Consider the following 23,304-nt stretch of genomic DNA (forward strand, 5'->3'; position numbering starts at 1 on the left):
CATCTGGCACAACTAACTGCACAGTCCTAGTTTAGATTGAGCTAATCCTAATGACAAGAATCCCAGTTTACAGCTAATGCACCAGCCATGTGGCTCTTCAGCACCACTGTGAATGCCAAAAGACCAAGCATTTGCCAGCATAGGCACTAACACTGGCACTTTACTACAAGTGCCTTGTACACAATGGTGAGTTCACAGCTCAGAGCTCCAGTAAGATCTTTCCATCTGCAGCATATATTTACCTGGTTATATTATAAAGCAAGTTCTTTAAACTTCAGACCTAAAATTATCTGTGTCTCCAGGGCTCACCAGAAGTGAAATACCAAATGCCCTCAAATACTTCAACCTTGGAAGATGAAGCATTTACATTTCAACCTCTCACAAGCAAGTGGAGAATAGGAAGCTAACCGCATTCACACATCTTTGAAGGGCTCTCTAATTACCTCATTTCTTTTACAGGCAGGCATACCCTACCTGTATGTCTTACTTCAAACAAAATAATTGACCAGTGCTACTGTAGAATTCTTTACAGTTCCAGTATCATGATCTGACAACACTTCTCAGAAGCACATTCTTGGACACAACAGACTCTCAACTCTTTAAACAATGACATGGGGTAAAAACCTATACATTGTAAATATTTTACCATATTTGGGCAAAGAAGATACGTAAGTTTTGCCTCCAAAACCTACAGGAAAATCTTAGCTGCTGGGGTGCCTACAATTGTTAACTATAACAAATGAAAGTAAATACAGATCAGCCCCCAAAATGAAAACATTATTCACAGACAACATGACTTTACCTATAACATCGATCTGTTAGGGGGGTTATAACCAGACGTTGACAATTGCCCAGATACTCATAACCATATCTGGCTTCTGTTGTAATCATTCGCACTATTACATCCTTCTCTTCCCAGTAGTATCTCAGCTGGGAAATCCACTGGAAGTCATTCAGATCTGTGATTCTGTCTTCAACCAATTTTGCAACCACATCACGAGCTGCAGAGTAAGAGACATTATTTCAAAAACTATAGACACTTCAACTATGTTAGTTTACTTAAAACAACATATAAGTAAACTAACATTTACTTACAGCTATGTAAGAGTAAATTAACATTTAAAGTAGTAGGCTGGCTTTCATGTTAAGAAGAATCTGCATCCGTTTAGTGCAGAGAATCAGCTTAATTTGTCCTAGATTCCAGTACCTGTTCTAAGCAGATAGTTGTGCAGGACATACCAATCTGCATTTGCCCAAAGACACTGTGTAAGAACAGTGTAAAAGTTGTTTCAAGTTAGAGAAAGCATTTTAGCTGCCTCTTTCAAATAGTTCACCCAACTAACGATAGCGGCACTGCCCAGATGTAACAGAAGGACCAGCAACTGCACATTTACCATGCACATCAATAACAGTCAGCGCTTCAAGTGTCAACCGGGCTCCACTGGACAGCTGTCCTCTCACTAACTCAACAATGTCCCCGATTTGTTGATTGCTCTTCTCCAAGAAATCCTGTCACAGAAACAGAACACAGGCATTAAGGTAATGTTGTAGCTAGCAGTTCCTAAGCTCCTGGAGAAACAGGCAGACAGGAAGCTCACGAAGTCCAACAATGGGAAAAGTCCTCTCTCTGGGAAGGAATAACCTCATGTGCCAGTACATGCTGGTGGCCAAGTAGCTGGAAAGCAGCAATACAGAACGGGACCTGGATGCTGGTGGACACCAAGGTGAACGTAAGCCATCGGTGTGCCCTAGAGGTTAAGAAAAGCAACAGCATCCTTGGCTGCATTAGGAACAACACTACCAGCAGGTCAAAGGAGGTGATGATCCCTTCCCTCTAGTCAGCATTGCTGACACCACATCAGGAGTGATCTTCCAGTTTTCACATCTCCCATAGAAGACAGGTTTGGGGATATGAGAGCAAGTCCATTAGCAACTGGGTTTAGTCTGCCCTGCCTTAAACAAGGGTTGGACTACATGATGTCAACAGATCCCTCATATCCTGTGATTCACTGTTCTGTGATTCTTTCTCATTTTTCTTAAGCTACGGATTGTTCAGGACATTTTCTTTGAAAGTAATTACATATTTTCAGTTCTGACTGGGTATGTGGAATAAGATCTTCGACTGGTATTAAATAACAAAGGGAAGTTAAACCTAAGATAATCAGTAAGGATCCAGAAACAAAGAGCTAAGATTAAAATGTTACATATTAAAATTTGATGTAAAGTTTATTAACATTTTTCTATTCCCACATTTAAAAAGAAACCTAAACATTCTGTTGACAGAATTAATTCCCAAATAAATCTTCATCCACCTAGCTCCATAAGGATCAGACATAAGCCTACCGAATTAATCAGAAATTATTTCTATTACTTGAGCATGCATTTGATTAGCCTCAATGAAGTGATACTTAAAACCACTGTGACAACAGAGGCACTACAAACACTTAAGAGACTTGGCTGCTGCACCTTTACCACCAGGAGCACCTAGCAATAACCAGGCAAATAACTGGGCCATTCTGTCAGGAGAAATCTCTGCCTGCATGTTTCCATGAAGCTTCACATGTGAAGACAGAAGTTAGAAATCCAAATACATAGTGTTTAACAACAGTCTATCCCTTTTTGTTTGGTACTTTAATCTACATCAGTATTACTTGTAAATAAAGTAATACTATTTCCTTTAGTGGGACTTCTGATACACATCAAAGTAAATGAGAACAAGCCCCCACTAAGACACAAGAAAAAATGAAACACAAAACTAAGCAGACTATATGAGTAAATTGCAATACAGTGTGAGTGAGGATCTTTTTTCCCAGAAGGCGTTTTTATTAATTAATCAGATTTTAGTGCTTAGAAATATAAAGGTAGAAGAAAATCTTACTGGTAAAGTTCCTTTTGTTATAGCCTCAGACACTTCTTCTGTCCAGAAAATGGATGAAACACAAATAACCACCTGTCCAGGCCACTGAAGTACCCATGTTTTTCGAGGAACCTTAAACAAAAAGACCCATGCCAGACACAGGAAGTTGTATAAACACACTAGACTATAAGCACTGATAACAATCACTTGTCAAAATGTCTCATGCTGTAAATAGATGAGAATCAACATGGAAAGCTTTAATACCTTTTATTCAAGAAGTTCAGAGTTAAAACATCACACTGGTACTCCTGAAAAAGAACAGCTGATTTCTGCTTAGCTTCAAATAAGTTTCCCTGGCTAAGAATTTCAGCAACCTGTTCAGATACAGTTGTTTGTGAGATCTATTTTATTCTATAATTCAGGAACAATTACCTCTATATATCCTCCTATGCCATTTTCAATAACTTGTCTTACACTGGCCAGCATCATTTCCTCTACTTGCAAAAGCCATTTTTCTACCATGCCCTTCAAAAAAAAGAAAACCAGTTAAGAGTCAATACACATTTCCTGATTATATTCCTCTTGAAAGACAAGTTTTTTGAAATATGCTTAAATATGCTTTCTACTGATCTGGGTGTGGTATATAGGAGAAAAAGAGATTGAAAATTCCCAAATTCGGCAAGGCAGTACTGCAGTTTAACACTGTCTGAAGGCAGGCATACCAAGTTAACTAAAGACAATTCATTTCAAGAAATAACTGGATATGTTTCATATAAGCACAGACAAAAATGCAGATTACAGATTGTATGGTCACTCAAGCTTGGTCATTTTAACCCAGGCCATTTTTCCTCCAGGTTTTACTCCTGGAGGATTAAGAGAAAAAGGGTATCTATCTGTTAACTCACAATATGCCCCACTTTTCTTCTCTTTTTGGTTACCATACAGCAATTCAGCTCCATACCTCCACATTGAGAACAGCAGAAAAAGATGGAACTAAGATACTTTTCAAAACTTACAATGCTACTATTTCTACTCAGATCCTTTTTAACTAGTGCTCCGATTCTTCACTGCCAGCCATCATTTCCCTCATTTTTCTGTTTCAGCTATGCTGTGCAATGTTAGATACATATGTATATAGAGAGCTTGGATTATATATATGTGTGCATATACATCTTTATCTATCTATCTACATCTTAAAAGCAGTAGGTGTATAAGGCTGCAGAAAAGTGCCTACAGGAATTTACCACAAACTTGGTATGTCTTCTCCTTTTTCCAGGAAATCCTTTTTGTTCTACAATACCAGTCTGCACTCTCACTTTCTAAACACCTTTCATGATCTGATCTTAAGTCTTTAAAACTTCATTTGCCAAAAACACATACTTTAGGGAAAGTGTTTATTTAATATCATATAGTAAAAGATGCATGTATTTTTTAAATTACTTTTGCATTCTCTGGATAGATTTTATCTATGAAAGGAACAATTTCTTTCTCTGAACTGATCATGCCTACGATCTCCAGCTTGTCTATGAATTCCAGTTTAGCAATTCCTTCAAAACACTTCTTTAAATGTGGTTGCACTCGAAGAGGATCCTTTGTTTCAGACAGTATTTCAAGCAGCTCATCATTAGACAGGAAAAAGAACCTGTTAGAAAAGTACAATTAATGATCATGCACTTTCAAGTAATCAAACATCATTAATTAATGCAAGATAGGCGGAACTGGGTTTATGTTGCTTTAGACACTAGTATAACAGAGAGGAAATTATTATCTCAAACCTTTGTCTTAAGCAATTTCAATATAACCATCATTTTATGCAGAGGAAGAAAGAGGGGTTCTCAAACTCATAAAGGAAAAAACATATATATCTATGCAGCTAGTAAGTACCTTGTAAAAACATAGAATTCTATTCCTCATAATCATATATAATTCCTACACATCACACACCTCTGCACAACTAAGGAGGGCAGGGCAGAGAAATAATTGCTAATCAGCCATGGGAAGGTAGCAAGTTCCTTCAAAAATGCCCTGTAAGAGATAATGTCTTTCTAATCATAAGTTTATGCTGTGCTAGAGAGATTTTGCCTCCCCACCTCTGCGTATTTGTCTATTGCATTGCAAATTCAGCTGGAGCTGAGGCAAACTAATTAAGTCTGAAGAAAAGAACAGGTTTTCATTTTTTGTTGCATGGGACTGTCCCCCACATATTTATACAATGAGACTTTTCAGTTCAACAGAGATGGTTTGAAAGAGCTTTCGACTTTTTCTCTCTAACTTAGGCCTGTTTAATTAATTTACCTTGGGAAAAATAATCTTTTCTTCTCCAAGTAAGTATTCAACCCCTTTTGAATATCTTCTAAGAGAGCATTTGCTTCCTGAAGTCTCTCTAACATCATCGGTTGTTCAGTTGCTACAAGTACCTTTGTGCTCTTCACCTTTGTAAAAACAAATACACAGTAGAAATTGCTTGCAGTAGGTTTGTACATTAAAATTATTATCATCAATCACATATGTTGCAGGAGGCTAAAAAGCTATATACTCTTCTTTGTAGTGTGCCTCCACGTTATTAAATATGTATGCATTATTTGACAGTTTTGCTTTGCAGACTGTCATTTTTACCAATTTGAACCTTACAGACAATAATGCAACAATGAAATATCCACAGGACTTAAAATCTTTGTTACTTGCTCTTGTTTATTGAGCTGGTTATATTTTTCTCCGTTCACAAATAAGTTCTGTTAAACAGAGCCACGGTACATGACACCTGCCTCAGAGCAATCCCAGGCACAGCTACAGACTGGGCAAAGAAGAGATTCAGAGCAGCCCTGCAGAGAAGGACTTGGGGGTGTTGGTTGATGAGAAAATGAACATGAGCCAGCAGTGTGTGCTCGCAGCCCAGAAAGCCAACCGTATCCTGGGCTGCATCAAAAGGAGCGTGACCAGCAGGTCGAAGGAGGTGATCCTGCCCCTCTACTCTGCTCTTGTGAGACCTCACTTGGAGTATTGTGTGCAGTTCTGGTGTCCTCAACATAAAAAGAACATGGAACTGCTGGAACAAGTCCAGAGGACGGCCACAAGGATGATAAGGGGACTGGAGCACCTCCCGTATGAAGACAGGCTGAGGAACTGGGGGCTGTTCAGCCTGGAGAAGAGAAGGCTGTGTGGAGACCTCATAGCAGCCTTCCAGTACCTGAAGGGGGCCTAAAAGGATGCTGAAGAGGGACTCTTCACTAGGGACTGTAGTGATAGGACAAGGGGTGATGGGTTCAAACTTAAACAGGGGAAGTTTAGGGTGGATAAAAGGAAGAAGTTCTTTACTGTAAGGGTGGTGAGGCACTGGAATGGGTTGCCCAGGGAAGCTGTGAATGCTCCATCCCTGGCAGCGTTAAAAGGCCAGGCTGGACAGAGCCTTGGGTGGCATGGTTTAGTGGGAGGTGTCCCTGCCCATGGCAGGGGGGTTGAAACTTGATGATCTTAAGGTTCTTTCCAACCCTACCTATTCTATGATTCTATGACAATTATTCTCTGGTTTTGCCATCTTGGTCACATCTTTAATTTCTGATAACATTCCTCTTAACTTGAAAGAATACACCTATTTCTGAATGGGCTTCATCATTGATGGAGTCTGAGCTGTTAGACAGGTCTCAACTTCTATTTAGTTCTATTATTTCAATACCTTTATCACACAGTTACACACTCCAAATGTTTTTTTGACAAATAGCTCACACTACCAAGTAGTGTCCTCTTACCCAACTTCTCAGTTAGGGAACTTAACAGGATAGCCAATTGCACTTGCAATCCCCATTATCTTATCCTGACACACTGCCATCACAGTACACATTCACCTAAGATTCAAATAACCACGTCACCACATATTAGAGAAAAATAATATGCAAAACAAACCCATTTATTGCAGTAATAATTTAAGCAAAATATACATTTTATTTAGCTTAAAAGTCAAATGCAAAATCTAACTGTATCCAAAGAGGAATGCTTGAAGCAATAATGATACAGTCAACCACTTTTACTGCAAGATTAGATATTGGTGGGCTTTAGTAAGGGTTTTCCACGCCGTATTATACCTTCTTGTGACTTAAATATGAGTATCTAACTCCAGAAAAGCCTGTATATCTTCATGATAGTAATAATCATGTTACCAGATGTGCATAAAAATACATGCTTGATTAAAGGCAAGAACTTACCACTTGTGCCATAATGTCCTTCCAATACGAATCCACAATCTGAAACTTTCTGCCCTCTTCAGGCATTTGAGCTATAATGTCTTCTGAACTAAAAATTGGTTCCAAATACAACCATGTTGCCTGACAATTTAACCAGCTATCTACAATATCTTGTATTAAACACAGTTTAGCTTCCCAAGCCTGTAATGAAAACATTAAATATTTAAGCAAAATTCTATCAAGAAATACACTGAGGAATCAAAAAGCATGAGTTGCTTGGCTTCAAAGGAAACAAACAAATGAAAAAAAAAACGATTTTAAAGGAGGGAGAAATTTTATTAAGGACCCCCAAACACTAATAAACATCTGAATATTTCTTACAAACAACAGATCAATTCTTTTGCTAGCACTTTTTACAGTAATTCGTGAGAGAACTGCTTAAGAAGTACAGAGATAAGCAGCATGCCAATCCAGAATCTCTTCTTTTAATTCTACTTGTGTGCTTTCTATCTTATCAGCAATGAAAGGATAAAAGCTTTTTAAGGTATTCAGCAAACTGAATAAACATCAGCTTGCAGGCCCTACAAAGAGTTGGTTCAATCTCTGGACCCCTAAAAAAGCTATTTCATGCAACTCTAGCAGAACAAATCTGTTTTAAAAATAGAGAAAGATTCTTTCTGAATAAAAATTTCAGACAGCATTGCTTTTCTGACTTTGACAGTCTACAGTGTAAGAGATCTGCAAGGGAATATACTGCAGGAAGAAAACAGAGTCAGCCTGTATTGTTCATTATTCTGCAAGAGGTACATGAAGACTCTTGAAGTAACTCTGTATTAACCATTCCCTTTCATTTCACCAGCTCTACTGGAAAACAGAACTCAGCTTTACCCACAATTTGGCTAAAATCCACAGGAAATAATAGAATTTAGGTCTTAGCATTGCTTACAAATCACCACCTTTAGGCCAGAAAAAGTGGTATTAAATATAGATGGGAAAGACATCTGCTTTCTGCACAGCCTTCCTATTAGAAATTCATTATCTTTAACGAAGACCACATGTTTACAAAATAGTAGAACAGCTAAAAAGACTTTGAAACTTCAATGGATCAATACCAGGGGATTAGAAATAAATTATCTATTATAACTGACAGACCTATGCCTTTTTACACAACACAGCAGGATTTGTTTAAATCAACTGACCCATTCCCCAGACACTCAACAAAAACCTGATGCGTATAACGCCTAGATTAGCAAATTTCTGTAGCTGTAAAGCAAGCTTTACATACCTTTGTCAGGAAACCATTAAAATTCAAAGCTCTTGAAGAAAAATATGAATGTGTGTTCTTAGAAACAGCTTAAAACTATGTAACTTCTTATCATGCCAAAATAAAGCACTTCAGGAAAGCATATTATGAGACTTGCAAGCTCAAACCAGCTTTTCCTTACCCGGCATTCAGCTTCTATTGGTTTGATGAAGGGAGAGCCACACATTGTCTGAACTTTAACAATGTGATCATACAGCAAAAACTGGACGTCATCAACTGCTGACAGGATGTTGGTGTCCTGTAAATACATCACATTTTGACAAGGCAAATAGTTGCTTTATTTCACCGCTCTTCAACCTCACACTCATTCAGCTTCCTGTTTCCCCCTTCTCTATGATGTCTGAATCTCAGAAAGTAGCAAGGCATTGAGAAAGCTTGCAACACGTTTGAAGATATGAAATATACATGCTATAAATCTCTGTGTCAAAGGTCAAGAGATAAGTTGTTTTGTGAATGGGAAGCTAACCAGGGATGCTGGTGACTTCTGACTCATTCTTCTGCACTGTGGTTCCTGTTTCTTCTGGGCAAGTTAAAATTTCATTACTGGTCCAGCTTCCCTTACAACACTGAAGAAGCTCGCAGGCTTACAGATTTGTTAGGATGAATATGTTGAGATCACAAGTTATCCAGATGCTTAGGTCCAAATATAAGGCGATATATAGCAATATATGTATTTGCCCAGGCTCTGGGATATGATGCCACTTTCCATCATACCACAATGAATCAGCCTCTAATACTCCCTCTATTATTTCTCAATTGGCATTCAGAATCAAAGTAATTCTTTTCCACAATATATACATATAGATTTGGTGTTTACTCACAGTATCCCTGTACTTTGTCAGACTGAACTGCACGTTAGCCCATTCTTGTTTCATTTTGTCTATTGCTTTCGCTAAGGAATATTCCTTACTTGCAGCTGCTCCAATAGGTTCCAGCCTAAATTGAAATAAAACACATCTTTGAAATGTTTTGCAACACAGCTGAAGAGGCAAAAGAAGCAGTTGTAGAGAGAGTTGCGTATCAGATTACCTTTCATATGAATTTGTTAGTAATATCATAGACTCTTATTTAAAGGAACATTTTTACACTTTTAGGCTCAGCAAGTCAGATATATTACTATTACGTTGAAGATAAATACAGACAGAAATTTCTGAATGTGCAAAATAAGTGCTTTAGGAATAAGACTCTGGGTTTTGGTACCTCTGTGCTACACAACAACTGATAGTTCTATCCATAGCTTGATAAAAATAGAGTTGAGTTTACAGCATGTACTTACAGCACACGAAGAACCCCAAACAAACTAATATTTGGTATCTGACATATGAAATATAGTGACTGTCTAAAAAGTGAGAACTCTAAATTCTAAAAGTCAGCTTCTTACTTATCAATATATTTTGAGAGTCCAAAATCCAGTATGTTTTTAAGAGTAGTAGTTTCATCAGGTTTGATCTCACATCCTACAATTTCACTAATCTGAAAATAAAGTAAAAAATAAACTTTATTATCAGGATGCATGCTTCTAGCAGACTTCTCAAACGACAGGAAATAAATGCTAAGGAAGTATTAATACACCTCCCTAATTTGCTTTTCCACCATAAATTATTAAGCAATGAAGACCCTGCCTGTAGCATTACAGATTTCAAAACTGGATCTATCATGTGACAGGATAAAGGATCTTCCTATTGTGAAATACAGAAGTATTACTGTATTTCACAGAATGGAATATATGGAATAGTACATTGAACTGTCAGTTTCTGTGGCAGAATACTTCCATGGTTACAGCAGAGTTTAAAGTACCTGCTCCCAGTGTCTCTCCCTCATTCCACGATTGCAGGCAACTGACAGGACAGGAAGATGCAGTTTAAATTTATCAAGTTTAAATTTCATAGTTTCTGCTAAGCGTCTAGGCTGAGGCAGATCTGGAAAACTCTTAGTGAGCTTGTACATAGTGCTCCACATATTTCCAACTTCTTCAGTAATTTCTTCAGCATTCAACATCTGGATTGATCCTGAATACAACAGTATAAAAATGCACAGCAGGCACATCAGCCCAAGAAGATTTCCATGGTGGTTTATTTACTGGTATTTATAATCATTCTCCTTTAACTGGAAATCAATCATGCATTAAAATAATTTTTTGTAACAAAATCCAAGTCACCGTTTCACACTGCTTAACAGCATTTATTTATTGAAAATTATTTTCTCACAACTAATGAACCTTTCAGCTTCTACTTAACTAACAGAAAATTACACATTTCATCAATGAACACCAAAGCCTCACCATTCATCCACTCCTCAGATTTGGTACGGAAACTATATGCTGTTGTCCAAAGCTGCTCAAAGGGTTGTTTGTTTGCAATTACAGTTTGCAGTAGAGGAAACTGACTCTTGGTCAACTGAAGTAACTCCTCTTCTTTATTAATAGCCTTTAAGAGAGGAAAAATAACAATAATCTTATTTCCATCAAAAATTCCTACTGTTTTTTAAACTTTTAAATAGGAAATATTGAATATATTTTTTTTTACATGTCATAAAGCAGGCAGATTTGTAGATTTGTGCCTGTGAATTTTAGGTAAATAAGGTAACTATGCTCTTGAATCACCCCCCCTCCCCACCTAGTTATTTGTTGGTATCTTTCACTACTCAAATAATTAAAAAATCTGCATATATTTTAGAAAAAGATAATGTACCGTGGTATTCAATGAAACCAAGGCTCATAAGTTACCAACTCACTTTGAAATCTGGATGTAAGCTCCTCAGTCATATAGGCTTACAGGAATTGGTTTTACTTGTGATTGTTTTTTTTCCTATTACAGAAACATCTGGGAGCTCCAACCAAAACATATACTGATTGCTGTGCTGTGCTTATTCATGGTAAGATATGGTTTTTTGTCCAAAAGACTTTACAGTATAAATCAATGTGCAAAGATTTAGATTAAAAAAAAGTACTCCCTTCTTCATGTTACAGGTAGGGAGGTAAGCACAGAGAAAGGCTGTCTGAAATGAAAACACTGAATTCAGACTGTTTCAGGCTGTGCTTTTACAGTGCAAACAGACCTTACAGAAAACTTTTAATCATTCAGTGTGTGATGCAGGCACAGAAATGTAAGGATCCACATTCCAAGATAATTTTTAACTTCATGTATCCTCTAAGCTCATTGTCATGTAATTTGTATGGATACAGCCCTCATTGTGATCATGTATTAAGAAACTCAATTACTTATTCTGATCTTCCTATAGCAATATATCAGGGCTCCTAACTCACACTAATTAAATATACTGGATGCCTTTAAATCAGTTTTAGTGTTGTTATGTAGGACTAGCAATTTTTCTAAATTCTGAACTCATTTAATTGGCTCAATTTTCTCTTTTGAGCAGGACTTAATTAAAATCTTGATCCTTAAGGCTCCATATATGCTGAAAGCTCATTGTCTCACTATGATTTACAAGATTAATTAAACCTCACAATGCCTGTGAGATCTCTCAAAGGTACCTGTTCTCTTTTCCCAGCAGAGGCACAGCTAAGGCAAACTATTCAGCCTAGAAACACACAGTACACCAGATGGAGAGCCCTGACTAGAATTAAGGAATCTTGATCATCTAGGATTTGAAACATCCCTTTCTGTGATCTAATATATTTAATACCTATAGGCAACTTCTGGAAATGATACATACAGTCAAAACACATTTGGTTTTAATTGGAGGACAAGTAGGGGGACTGAAAACATAGCTACAGCAGCACAAAGGATGGTTCAGGGAAAATGCCACTCCTCTAGCATTCTGTTCCTGCCATCACTGACAGAAAAAAAATCTGTTTTCCATGAATAGCATCCTCCTATTACTTACTGCTTGGAAACACTGAAATTCAGTATTTCAACTTAAAACTAAACTTTTTTCCCCCAGGAAACTTCCTCTTCAACTCAGCAGTAGGGACAACTCAGCATGTAGGGACAAGAAGATATCTGCCACATGGTTTTGAATTTGGAAATTTTAAAGCCATCTTGATAACATATGGCCCAAACCCTGAAAACAACAAAGGCAGGAACCAAACTTCAGCTCATCCAGCACATTGCAACCCATTCCATACTTGACTAATAAATACTAACCTCATATTCTGTTAGTGCATTATTTAGATTCTTATTTAACTCTTTAAATTTCTCAGTGTTGTTCTTCATTTCTTCTGTGGTCATCATACCCCGCTTTTTGAAGCTTTCTACTTCTCTATTATAACTTTCAAGAGCTTCCTCAAACTGAGAACACCTAAGGTAAAGATAGCTAAGGTAATATGATGTTCTGTTTCTTTCCTCTTCAGGTTTCAAATATTTTATTAATTGTAACAGGCACTGTCAAATGAAATCTGTTCTCAATACTAAAGTAAATACAGATGCCAGTGAAAACTCACTGATCAATTATATCAATACTATGCAGTTCATAGGATTAGATTTCAATGATAATTTTCAAAACTACTAATCGATTTACTTGTATTTGCTATCTTTACTACCTGGAGGAAATAAAGGAAGAGTGAAAATAATCTAGCAAAATTATTTGCAATGCTGTACAAAGCAACATACGAAGATAAAAATTATGACTATTCCAGCAACATCCTTAATTCCTCCTTTCAGACCTATTTAAGTGTAGGAATATTCTAATCCCCCCTTAACAGCAGTATTTTCCTGAAATTTCCGTAATACTATAAAAAGGTTTATTTCTTACTTTCTCAGCTGCCTTCCAAGTTTGCCTTTTTTTGACATTATTTCCCTTTTACTGACAATGAAACTTTTATTTTCTTTAAAAAATACCCAGTGAAAGAAAATGTGTTAACACCATACCTTTCAAGCAAAGCCTTCTCTATACGCTTCCTCTTGTTAGCCAACTCATATCTGCTGTTATCAAAGATTATCTCAATCTGACTAGGCCAACGGAAAATTGTGCTATTCAGGTATATGTCATCATCTGAAACAAAAAACATCTTTCAGAAATTACCTTTTAAAAATTACCTTTTTACCAATGATCCAATATAATGACCATTGTGAAGAGTAAGGAAAATAGCTACAACTGCATTTAGCAATAAGCTGTCTAAGAATCTACAAATTTTAAGCTGCTAGCTGAATTATCTTCACTGAAAAGAGAACTGTTCCCGAAAGCAAGTTAGATTGATAGTAAAAATCTAAAATCAAGTAAATAACGTGAAATTCTCTGAATAAGACCCTAGCTAGGCAGAGAAAATCAGAAAGAATATTAATTCCGTTCAACTACACACAGAGACAGATCATTCCTAACTAAATATGTATAATATACCTACCTAAGGTGGATGAAAGTAAAGTTTAGACTGTTTTTAGTGCACAATGTGTAAATGCTGAGTTATTCACAAAAGCTAGGGAATAATAACTATATTGAGCAGATATCTCTATCATCATAGTTGTCTGTTCATTGCACTTAGTTCATTATAACTAACTGCAGGACATGTGCCTATAAACTCAGTTACAAAGAACATACAATTATGAAATACTGCACATGCAAACACTCCAGTCCAGAATATAATAGAAAATGCTCTGGCTTCCATACACATACTAATTTTTATCATAAATAAATTGTAATAAACATGGCATATCCTAGTTGTTTCTGATCTGAGACTGTATTCTCCTTAAGAAGAAAGGATAACCCTGCCACTAAAATGGGTAAGCATGCATATAAATAACTGCTTTTTGGTTTTATGTATGGCAAATAATATCAGAAGTGCAAACTAAACACAACGTCTACAGATGCTTCTTGCATCTTGGCAAATAACCTTTGTATCAACCATGAACAAACCATGGTAGCAAAACAACAAAATGCCTCCACTGATCAAATACTCAACTGTAGAGATGAAAGTTCTCACTTTAGTAATTTCCAAAAGCTGTCCTAGAGTCTTCAAGACATAGCTTTTTTAATGGTATTTCACTCAAGACTTATTGTTGAATAACGTAAAGGTGTAACACCATTGGGACAGATAACATTACATCAATCTGACAATATCTAAGACATTCTCTAAACCACAGAAAAAAAAAAATCTGTCTGTGCTGTATGCTATTTCTAACCATTCCTTCCTGCATTGGTACATTTCTGCTTTTACTAAATTCTTTAAACTTTGTTTCTGCCTGGTTTGGAGCTTTCCATTAGCATTCTAGAAGATGCAACATTTATGCATGCAGAGACTAATACCTATATATAAATATTTTCATATGGAGATTTTTATATTCTGTAATTGAGACATACCAGAAAGAAAAGCATAATCCATGAGGAATTCCATTCTGCGTGCTGTTTCAGCTACCTCACATCTCAGTTTGACAACAGTAACTTCACTGGATTTCTTTAAGTACGCATCGTACTCTACTAGCTCTACAGTATTCATGGGAAGCTCATTCATTCTCCCTGCAATCAAGTTATATTCACCACAAATTCTACAACAAAAAGAAAACAAACACATCACTTGGATCATAAGTGAAGAGAGATGCAAGGTCTTGTTAATGAAATTTGTCTTTTAAAGAAGAATATTAAACTTATTCATAAATTAACTATTCAGATACACATTTATAAAGGATGCTATTTTACTCTGTACAATCAGTTATGTTGTTATATGTATTTTATATATGTTTATGTATCTATAATAATATACATGCTTATATATTTACATATTTTCATGAGAATTTATATATACTAGAATGATTAGCAAGTTGGTTTCAAATTACAAGTAACAGCATATGAATGTTTCCTTCCTATAGAATTTCCTTCCCAAGAAAATAGAAGAAAAAAAAGAAAAGAAAAAAAAGGGAAAAAAATGTCAGGGACAAGACAAATGCAGCTGCATAGTCCATTCTCCATGTAGCTTTAGCTAGACACCAGCAGGGGAAGCAAGCACCTCAACCCAAATCCTAGGTCAGTAAAGGAGGAAAGAACAAGGGCGTTTTTCCAGTCTAATATCTACATACAGCCTCCACAGACTAAGTTAGATATTTATTTACAAGTATTTCTGTTCCTGTTAAACACCCACTTTGGTGGCCTTGCACATCTAGTGAGCTCTAGAAACCCAGCAAGTGTAGAAATTTATCTCACTCACAGATTTACAGCATCAGTCCACACAGACAGCAAGAATCGTGCATGCTCACAACACGTACCTTTTATTTAACTCCCTGTTTACTGTGACTTCAAATTCAATCAATCTATCCTTAAGATTTTGGGTCCGATTGCAGAGTTCCTCATTCAGCTGTAAAGCATCCAGACAGAACATGGCCAGAGGAACAGTGACATGCATGGAAGCAATCTCTCTTTTCAGATTTGTAAAGCTGTCAATCTTCTACAAATGGAAAATCATACATTTGTTATTTTTCCTTAAAGTCATAGAAGAAAAATACTAAACAACTAATTACTTCCCATCCAGCAAATTGATAAAATATTCCAAACAGAAGAAGGAGCAACTATTTTTTATCTTTCTAGAGCTCATCTCTTATCCACAGATTCCATGGCTGGAAGTTTTGCTTAACAATATGCTATATTAAGGAATACCACAACTCAGGAATGCAGATAATAAAAGTAGACACGACTTACTAAGGACAAGAAAGTCAAAAGACCAGCAAGCTACAGATTCACTGAATATTCTGGGAAGGCTTCCACTGGACTTCTAGTATAGACCCAGCAAAACCCATAGAAGGTGGCCCTAAAGAAACCTCCTTCTACATTTGCACAGCAACCTTACAGTAAGGAGCTATGTAAATTGATATGGCTTCCCTAGTATTCCAAAGGGAGAAACAAGTGATCTGAATAGGAGTTCTTTAGGCAACGGATTAGGAAGTCAAGTGTGATGCATTAGCTGCTGTATCAACATGCAGAAGTTGTCAGTTACATAATTACCTCACTTAAATCTTCTAAAGAAAAATCTCCTTGCAAGAAATCTGTGACATCTTGCTGTGCGTTGCCATTCAAAAGATTGCTATATTTCCTGTACACGTTTAAATACCTTAAACACAGAAAATCACATAAAAACCTCGTAAGATTCCAATGTGAAGATTCTCTATAATAAGAAACAAATCAACTCAAATTGTTTGAATCAAATGCACAGTGTTATGAATCTGAGGATTTGGATGGGCAACAGAGTTAACATCCAAAACTTACTTCTGTGGACCAAGTATGTTGCTCTCAAAGATCTTCTCAAGTTTTTTCACATACTCTAAAAATAATGATTCCTCTGGTTTGACTGTATGGAGAATGAGATCATCTCTTTTTAATTCTGGAAACAGAAGTTTTTCTACCTAAAGAGAACCATTGCAAATACTGTAATTATGCATACCACAGAGGAAATAAGGTGCTCTATTACCTATTCGCCCACCACTTCAAAAACATTAAGTATTTCATAAAAATACACTTTAATGTGAAAAGGCTCTGATTCATAATTAACATTTTGTTACATTCATAGTTTGCTTGTGAACTCTATATGAAAATCAAATCAAGGCTTTAATAAAGCTTGACTCTGAAAAAGAACAATTCCTATGCTATCGTCTACAATCACAGAATTTAACACAATTCATGATACACAGCCCTCACCTTTATCTTTTATTTGTCAGCTTTCTGCTTCATTCATATATCATAGCCATATTTTATTCATATGGTATTTTGTATGCAGTTATAACTTATCCAGTACCTTTGGAAGGTCCGCAGCACTATGCAGGATTTCCCTGAAGCAATGACTGATTAAATCCCAACATTCTTTCAAAGGTGGCTCAAAGACAATCTTGGGGTCTTCCACATGGAGTTTGACTGTTAGTATCTGAGGTATAAAGAACTGCAGTTCTTGATATGGTTCTGGAAAATCACTTCCATCCTTAGGGAAAAGAATTAAAATTGTTCATGTCAAAGAATCAGCTATAACTATAATAATTTTTAAGAGTCAAACTCCCCCAAATCTCTTAACTACACAGCACCAATGAGACATTCTACCCTGATTTTATTCAAAACACCGATCCCCCAATACACTAAATTTCAAGATGCCAAATCCTAAATGAATCTATAAAAGTTGGAATTCAGAAACTAGATTTAAGCCTAATTGCCTTGATTTTCCCTTAAGGAACAGAAGTAAAGCACTAATTACCATGAAGAACAAAAATATATCCATAAGGTCTATCAGAAATAAAATCTAGATTAAAACACAAGGTACTGTTGCCTTATTTTATTTTTTTTTAAATACCTTGTATGGTAGTAAGAACTGCCTTACCTTCATATTGCCTTTGAGTCCACAACTAAACTTGCCATGTAGATTCTATCATGATTTACAACAACAAAAAACAAAAACAGAAAAAACACCCAAAACCTCAAACCAAAAATATCCCACAAGACCAAAAAACCCCTAAAAAAAACCCAACCATCAGCAACACCATCATCACTCAGACACAAGGCTTAGCATGCAGTTTGACAGCATACAGTATAAAGTGTGATCCTCTGGCTGTAATGCGGTATTTAATCTGCCACATTTACTCTGTTTAAATATGTTTGGCTTGTCTATCATAGTAGCTTCTGGGTAATTTAAAGAACTCATTTCCACTGAGGCAACTTTATCATAGCCAAAACAGTTGTAAAAATTCTCACAGTGTATTATAATTATTATTATAATCATGTGCATTACTTGAAATAATACAAGCTACTCATTAGGTATAGACTGAAACCACATACAGAAATTACTTCTGTCAAGGGTTACATGTATGACTATGCACACTTTTGACTTCAAATGGGATTAATCTGCTTATTGCAGGGGGGTTGGACTAGATGACTTTTGAAGGTCCCTTCCAACCCAAACTGTTCTAAGAATCTATAATTCTATTCATGTGTTTTCAGCAAAACGTGTGTTATGCACAGCCCTCAAGATAAGAGTTGGAACCTATAAACAGCTAGTTGCAACCCCAACCCTGCAAATTATTCAAGTACGTAGTTCTTGACCATGCAGAAAAAATCTGATAGTATGTACAACTGTTCGAAGGATACAGCCCTTTCTTACGGAGGCAAGAGCTATCTGGGATATTTCAGCCTTCAAAGAACATCACAATTTATGGCTAGATGAATTATTATCTCTATGTAGTACTGAAAATTATAGACATGCTTAACGTCATATACCTTGTGGATCATAAAAAATGCAAGAAGATCTTCTAAGGAGTTAACAACCATCTCACGTAATTGTAATGACATTAGACTTGCCACTGAATAAAAATAGCTTTCAACTTGCTCAGAAGAATCACAGTCATTTTTAGGAGCAAAATGAAGCCATTCTCTTTTCTGATCACGGAAAATGGATGCACAAGTTGGGATCCAGCTACAATGAAATATTAACAAAGTTTTTAAAAGCATCTTAGTCTTACTTTGCTCCTTGCACCGAAATCTAAGCTCAGAAATTACTCAAAGAATGAGCAAAATTCAAAGGGCTAGCAGAGAATTGTCAACTAGATGGCAAACAAAATTGTACCTACCAGAACTTAGAGGAAACCTGAGCTTTTAAGCTAAGTGATTGTGTTACAAGGACCCCTACTATTATTTTAAATTAATATTAATAGACAAAATACTAATGATGATATTAAATTATTTAGCATTAAGTGGCAAACTTAAGTTTGGAAGAGATCTCAGGTGGCAGAATGCAGTCACCTTATATCATGGGCAATTACCTCATCTAATCTCTTTCTTAAACTGATCAGTTTCATTTATTAAAGAAGTCAGGTTTCCTGTCACTGTTTTTATAGATTTAGGCTCCACCCTCTCATCGGTAGAAACCTTCCAATTTCCAGTCTACATTTATTCAGAGTCAGTTTATTCCCATTTGCTTGTGTACAAGCATTCTTGCATTTCAATTGCTGTTTCAGCACTCAGATGTTTATTCCTCTCCTCTCTTTAGCCCCTTTGTTTTGACAGCCTTGCAGTTGGGACTAGTGTGATCTCAGTCTAAGGTCTGTTTTAAAAAGGGAGCTTCACGTAAATCAGAGCTTAAAGCACTCTATTTATCTACTGTTACTACAGTTGGCACTGACTTGTTCTGAAGAATATCATGAGCTTCCACACAATGTCTTTGAATAACCTCCTTGAAATCACCAGGCAACAGTGGCAGGTTTCCAGAAAGGATTTCTTCAGTACGAACAAACCTTAGGTGACTATACCTGTGGAAGTGAAAAAATAGTACATATGTTACAGAATTCTGTTTAAAAAAGAAAAAACAAACAAACAAAAAAAAAAACCCACAATGAAATATAGTCAGGAAGATCTCATATGTATTTATAAACACTAATAATATAATTTCATTGATGCATATTACTTTATTGCTAGGCTGCCCAAAAAGTGCACTTCTAATGGTGGGGTTTTTTTGCTATTGGCAATCATAGAAGGCTTCACAAGTTTCATTTGGTACTTGTTATATTTAAAATTGTGTGCATTCTTTGCTAAAATGAATGAATATTTTCTTGTTGTTTTCCTAGATTTGTTAGCGTATGCAGGCTGAATTCCTACAAGTGTTACTTAAATGCAAAACCAGCTCTCAGGATTACTAACTGCCGTATCTAACTTCATAAGAAAACATTGCAATTTTCAGAAGTCCCCAGAACAACTTCTAACTACAGACATTGGAAAGATTCTCAATTTTAAGAGTTTATTTTGTTAATTTCAGGAATCAAGATGAGAATTCCAATACTTGAGCACTGAATCTTTATTTAAGGATAACAACTTTAACAAAACAGGTTATCTTTTCATAGCATGAAGTTATTCATTCTTTACTGTGGACATGCAAGACATGCTTCAGAGTCTGCAAGAAACAACCATTTTATGTTGAAATTCTTACAAGCTCGGGGGGAAAAAAATAAATTCAAAAACAGAATAGATTTTGCCACTTTCTCTCCAGTGGCTCCTCCAGAATCTCTGTAACGTATGCTGCGAGATACACTCTGCAAGCAAGCCATAAAATAAACACATTCCCAATTTAATTAATGTTGTATGACAAGACATCTTACTGAGAAAGCCAGAGCTGTTGCAAAGTGGGCATCAACGGATTCACTACGAATAGATTCCTTTCATTCCAGCTTTTCGCTTCTATGTAAGAGCTGTGCCATGGGACTGGTGCGCGGACAACTCTCTGGGGAAAGGGGCGTGGGGTACTTCCAATAAGCAGTCTCTCTTTCTCAGCTGGATCCATCAAGATGTAATCAACTAGAACAAATCATATGTATCATGGTGAGACTGCATGTATGGTCAAAACCTTCACATGAAAACACAGGATCTCTGTAGTTCAGGAAGTTGTAGAATTCTGCACACTTAAAACTTACACACTGTCATATAGTAATTTATGTGTTTTCAGGATGAAATATAGCACAATAATCAAATTAGCAATTTGACTAAAGAGTTATTTCAGGAAAAGAAAACAGGAATTGCTCCTGATTCTAAAAATGGAGGCAGAAGAAAGGGCTTTTTGTTCTGTCTTTCCTCTTGAAGGTCTGTTTTGTGTTTCAACACCTTGTCCATAAACCAAAAGTGGAAATATCTTCAAGGATGATTTCTAAAAGGCTGCTTAAACATTTGTGAAACACAGAAATATTATGAAACATCTATTGCATCTAGGAAGGATATGACATTCAAAGGGCTGACTATGATCTTCTAAGTGCCAAAACTTATGTGTTACCAGTTTCAACCAACGGCCCATTATGTACAAGACTAACAAAAGCTGAGAAGTGGACTCATCACCCCTTGTAGACATTAGGGACCGCAAACACTAAAATCATGACATTGATAAAAGCCAGATTAAAGGGTATTTAGAAAGATACCAAAGACTATAGAAGGCAGAATGAAAACTTCAATCTCTCATTTTTATGCTGTCATGAATGAGAGGCCACAACCTACTTATTGATCAACATACTTAAGAAAATTGAAAGGAATTACTTCACATGTGGAAAACCCAAGAAAACTGAAAGAGTACTGTAAAGTAAATAGAAAAATCTCATGTTCTACAGTGCTATCTCTTTCACATTCCCTTTCAGATGGGCACTACTGAATTTCAAGGATTATGACATCAATTTGTATTTATTCATTTATCATGTTCTTCTATTTTTTAACATGAGCAGTGTGATCATGAAGATAAATGTATCATCTGATTTTCTTTAATCGTGTAATATCTTAAATGAATTTATTTTAACTTGTGACATGATCCCAGTGTCACATACGATTTCACTGGAGTTGATGGACAGATGAATTTGTCTGTTAATCAGTACCACTGACTTACTACAGAGTAACAGAAAAATTAGCATGGGAAGTATATATTAAAATAGCCTAGATTACCCTCTCCCCACATCAGGATCAAATATACTTTGACTACTGATAATGTGATAATGGGTATTTGTCTATCATGCACTTCAAAGCATCATTCATCAATGAATCAAACCACATTCATCAGTGAATAATCTGCTACAGCGCTTCAGGGTCTTTATAGTCACAATGTCTTCCTAATTTCTTACCTAATTTCTTTGCTAGAAACTAAGATGATCAAAAGGAGCACCAAAAGGAGCGTGACCAGCAGGTCGAAGGAGGTGATCCTGCCCCTCTACTCTGCTCTTGTGAGATCTCACTTGGAGTATTGTGTGCAGTTCTGGTGTCCTCAACATAAAAAGAACATGGAACTGTTGGAACAAGTCCAGAGGATGGCCACAAGGATAATGAGGGGACTGGAGCACCTCCCGTATGAAGACAGGCTGAGGAACTTGGGGCTGTTCAGCCTGGAGAAGAGAAGGCTGTGTGGAGACCTCATAGCAGCCTTCCAGTATCTGAAGGGGGCCTAAAAGGATGCTGGACTCTTCACTAGGGACTGTAGTGATATGACAAGGGGTAACGGGTTAAAACTTAAAACAGGGGAAGTTTAGATTGGATATAAGGAAGAAGTTCTTTCCTGTAAGGGTGGTGAGGCACTGGAATGGGTTGCCCAAGGAAGTTGTGAATGTTCCACCCCTGGCGGTGTTCAAGGCCAGGTTGGACAGAGCCTTGGGTGACATGGGTTAGCGTGAGGCAGGGGGGTTGGAACTAGATGATCTTAAAGTCCCTTCCAAAGCTAACTATTCTATGATTCTATGATTACTCTTTGAACTCCATCATTTGATCAATCCCCTTTATACACCTTATGATGCAGAATTATGCATTTTGAATGTGATTTGGATTCGCATCAGGAATGGGAAATTGTATAAGTATGGCCAAAACAATTCTATGCACCCAGAGCTACTGAATTTAGAAATGACTACATTTAAGTAATGGATGTACAGTTTAGTAAATAGATATTTGTTGAAACTGGAATGCTATGTAGTATGATCGTAGATTATATTCTCTCAGGTATCTACTGCAGTTCTACTGACCCCAAAAGAATTCTTCATGGGTGCTAAGAATAGAATGCAGACTTGCTTTTAAAGTGCAATAGATGTCTACATACTCTGAGTTGCTAAGAGTTTTTGAGTCTTACCAATGGCTTTCATGAGGTTGATATAATAGTCAGCCTTAATCTCTTCTTTCAAATTTGCACGTAAATCCTCCAGGTTTGGGTTAGCAAGAATGTGAGCTGGAATATGCTTTAAAATTGCATTAATCACTTCCTTATCCTGAGGTGCCAGCATGTCTTCCCGCACTCCATTATTTATGTAGTAACAGTACCGCTAAAAATGATGGTAAAAATATTATGTTTATTGTATTAATTTTATGATAATGAATTTACTACAAAACATTTTTAGCTTTTCTATCACTTGAACCTTTTCTGCACTTGAATCTTTTTAAATCACTGCCAGTGCCTGACATTTTTACACTTCCACCTGTTTTGATGTAAGTGTATATACCAGTAGAGCTGAGTGCAGCATATTAAATTACCCGTCACTGAAGTACTAGCCAACAATGTGAGAGGTTAAGAATTTGGGAAGGTCCTT

The 23,304-nt window shown here is 36.5% G+C and overlaps 1 protein-coding gene across 1 annotated transcript in view; it reads right to left on the bottom strand.

Annotated features, from left to right (window-relative positions):
• The window catches only part of DNAH3 (dynein axonemal heavy chain 3), a 66,653-nt gene that overhangs the window by 32,544 nt on the left and 10,805 nt on the right, over nucleotides 1-23,304 (bottom strand). The window contains exons 7-29 of the mRNA XM_065684313.1: nucleotides 22,851-23,040; nucleotides 20,368-20,563; nucleotides 19,399-19,524; nucleotides 18,497-18,692; nucleotides 17,034-17,213; nucleotides 16,508-16,644; nucleotides 16,247-16,352; nucleotides 15,514-15,692; nucleotides 14,615-14,799; nucleotides 13,189-13,312; nucleotides 12,466-12,619; nucleotides 10,641-10,785; nucleotides 10,157-10,368; nucleotides 9,741-9,832; nucleotides 9,181-9,295; nucleotides 8,481-8,597; nucleotides 7,057-7,236; nucleotides 5,153-5,289; nucleotides 4,298-4,499; nucleotides 3,290-3,382; nucleotides 2,879-2,989; nucleotides 1,395-1,509; nucleotides 803-1,001 (exon numbers count right to left, since the gene is read on the bottom strand). Of these exons, the coding sequence (XP_065540385.1) occupies nucleotides 803-1,001; nucleotides 1,395-1,509; nucleotides 2,879-2,989; nucleotides 3,290-3,382; nucleotides 4,298-4,499; nucleotides 5,153-5,289; nucleotides 7,057-7,236; nucleotides 8,481-8,597; nucleotides 9,181-9,295; nucleotides 9,741-9,832; nucleotides 10,157-10,368; nucleotides 10,641-10,785; nucleotides 12,466-12,619; nucleotides 13,189-13,312; nucleotides 14,615-14,799; nucleotides 15,514-15,692; nucleotides 16,247-16,352; nucleotides 16,508-16,644; nucleotides 17,034-17,213; nucleotides 18,497-18,692; nucleotides 19,399-19,524; nucleotides 20,368-20,563; nucleotides 22,851-23,040 (3,491 nt within the window). The remainder of the gene's footprint in view (nucleotides 1-802; nucleotides 1,002-1,394; nucleotides 1,510-2,878; nucleotides 2,990-3,289; nucleotides 3,383-4,297; nucleotides 4,500-5,152; nucleotides 5,290-7,056; nucleotides 7,237-8,480; nucleotides 8,598-9,180; nucleotides 9,296-9,740; nucleotides 9,833-10,156; nucleotides 10,369-10,640; nucleotides 10,786-12,465; nucleotides 12,620-13,188; nucleotides 13,313-14,614; nucleotides 14,800-15,513; nucleotides 15,693-16,246; nucleotides 16,353-16,507; nucleotides 16,645-17,033; nucleotides 17,214-18,496; nucleotides 18,693-19,398; nucleotides 19,525-20,367; nucleotides 20,564-22,850; nucleotides 23,041-23,304) is intronic.

Source organism: Lathamus discolor, chromosome 6, assembly GCF_037157495.1.
Source record: "Lathamus discolor isolate bLatDis1 chromosome 6, bLatDis1.hap1, whole genome shotgun sequence".
NCBI lineage: Eukaryota > Metazoa > Chordata > Aves > Psittaciformes > Psittacidae > Lathamus > Lathamus discolor.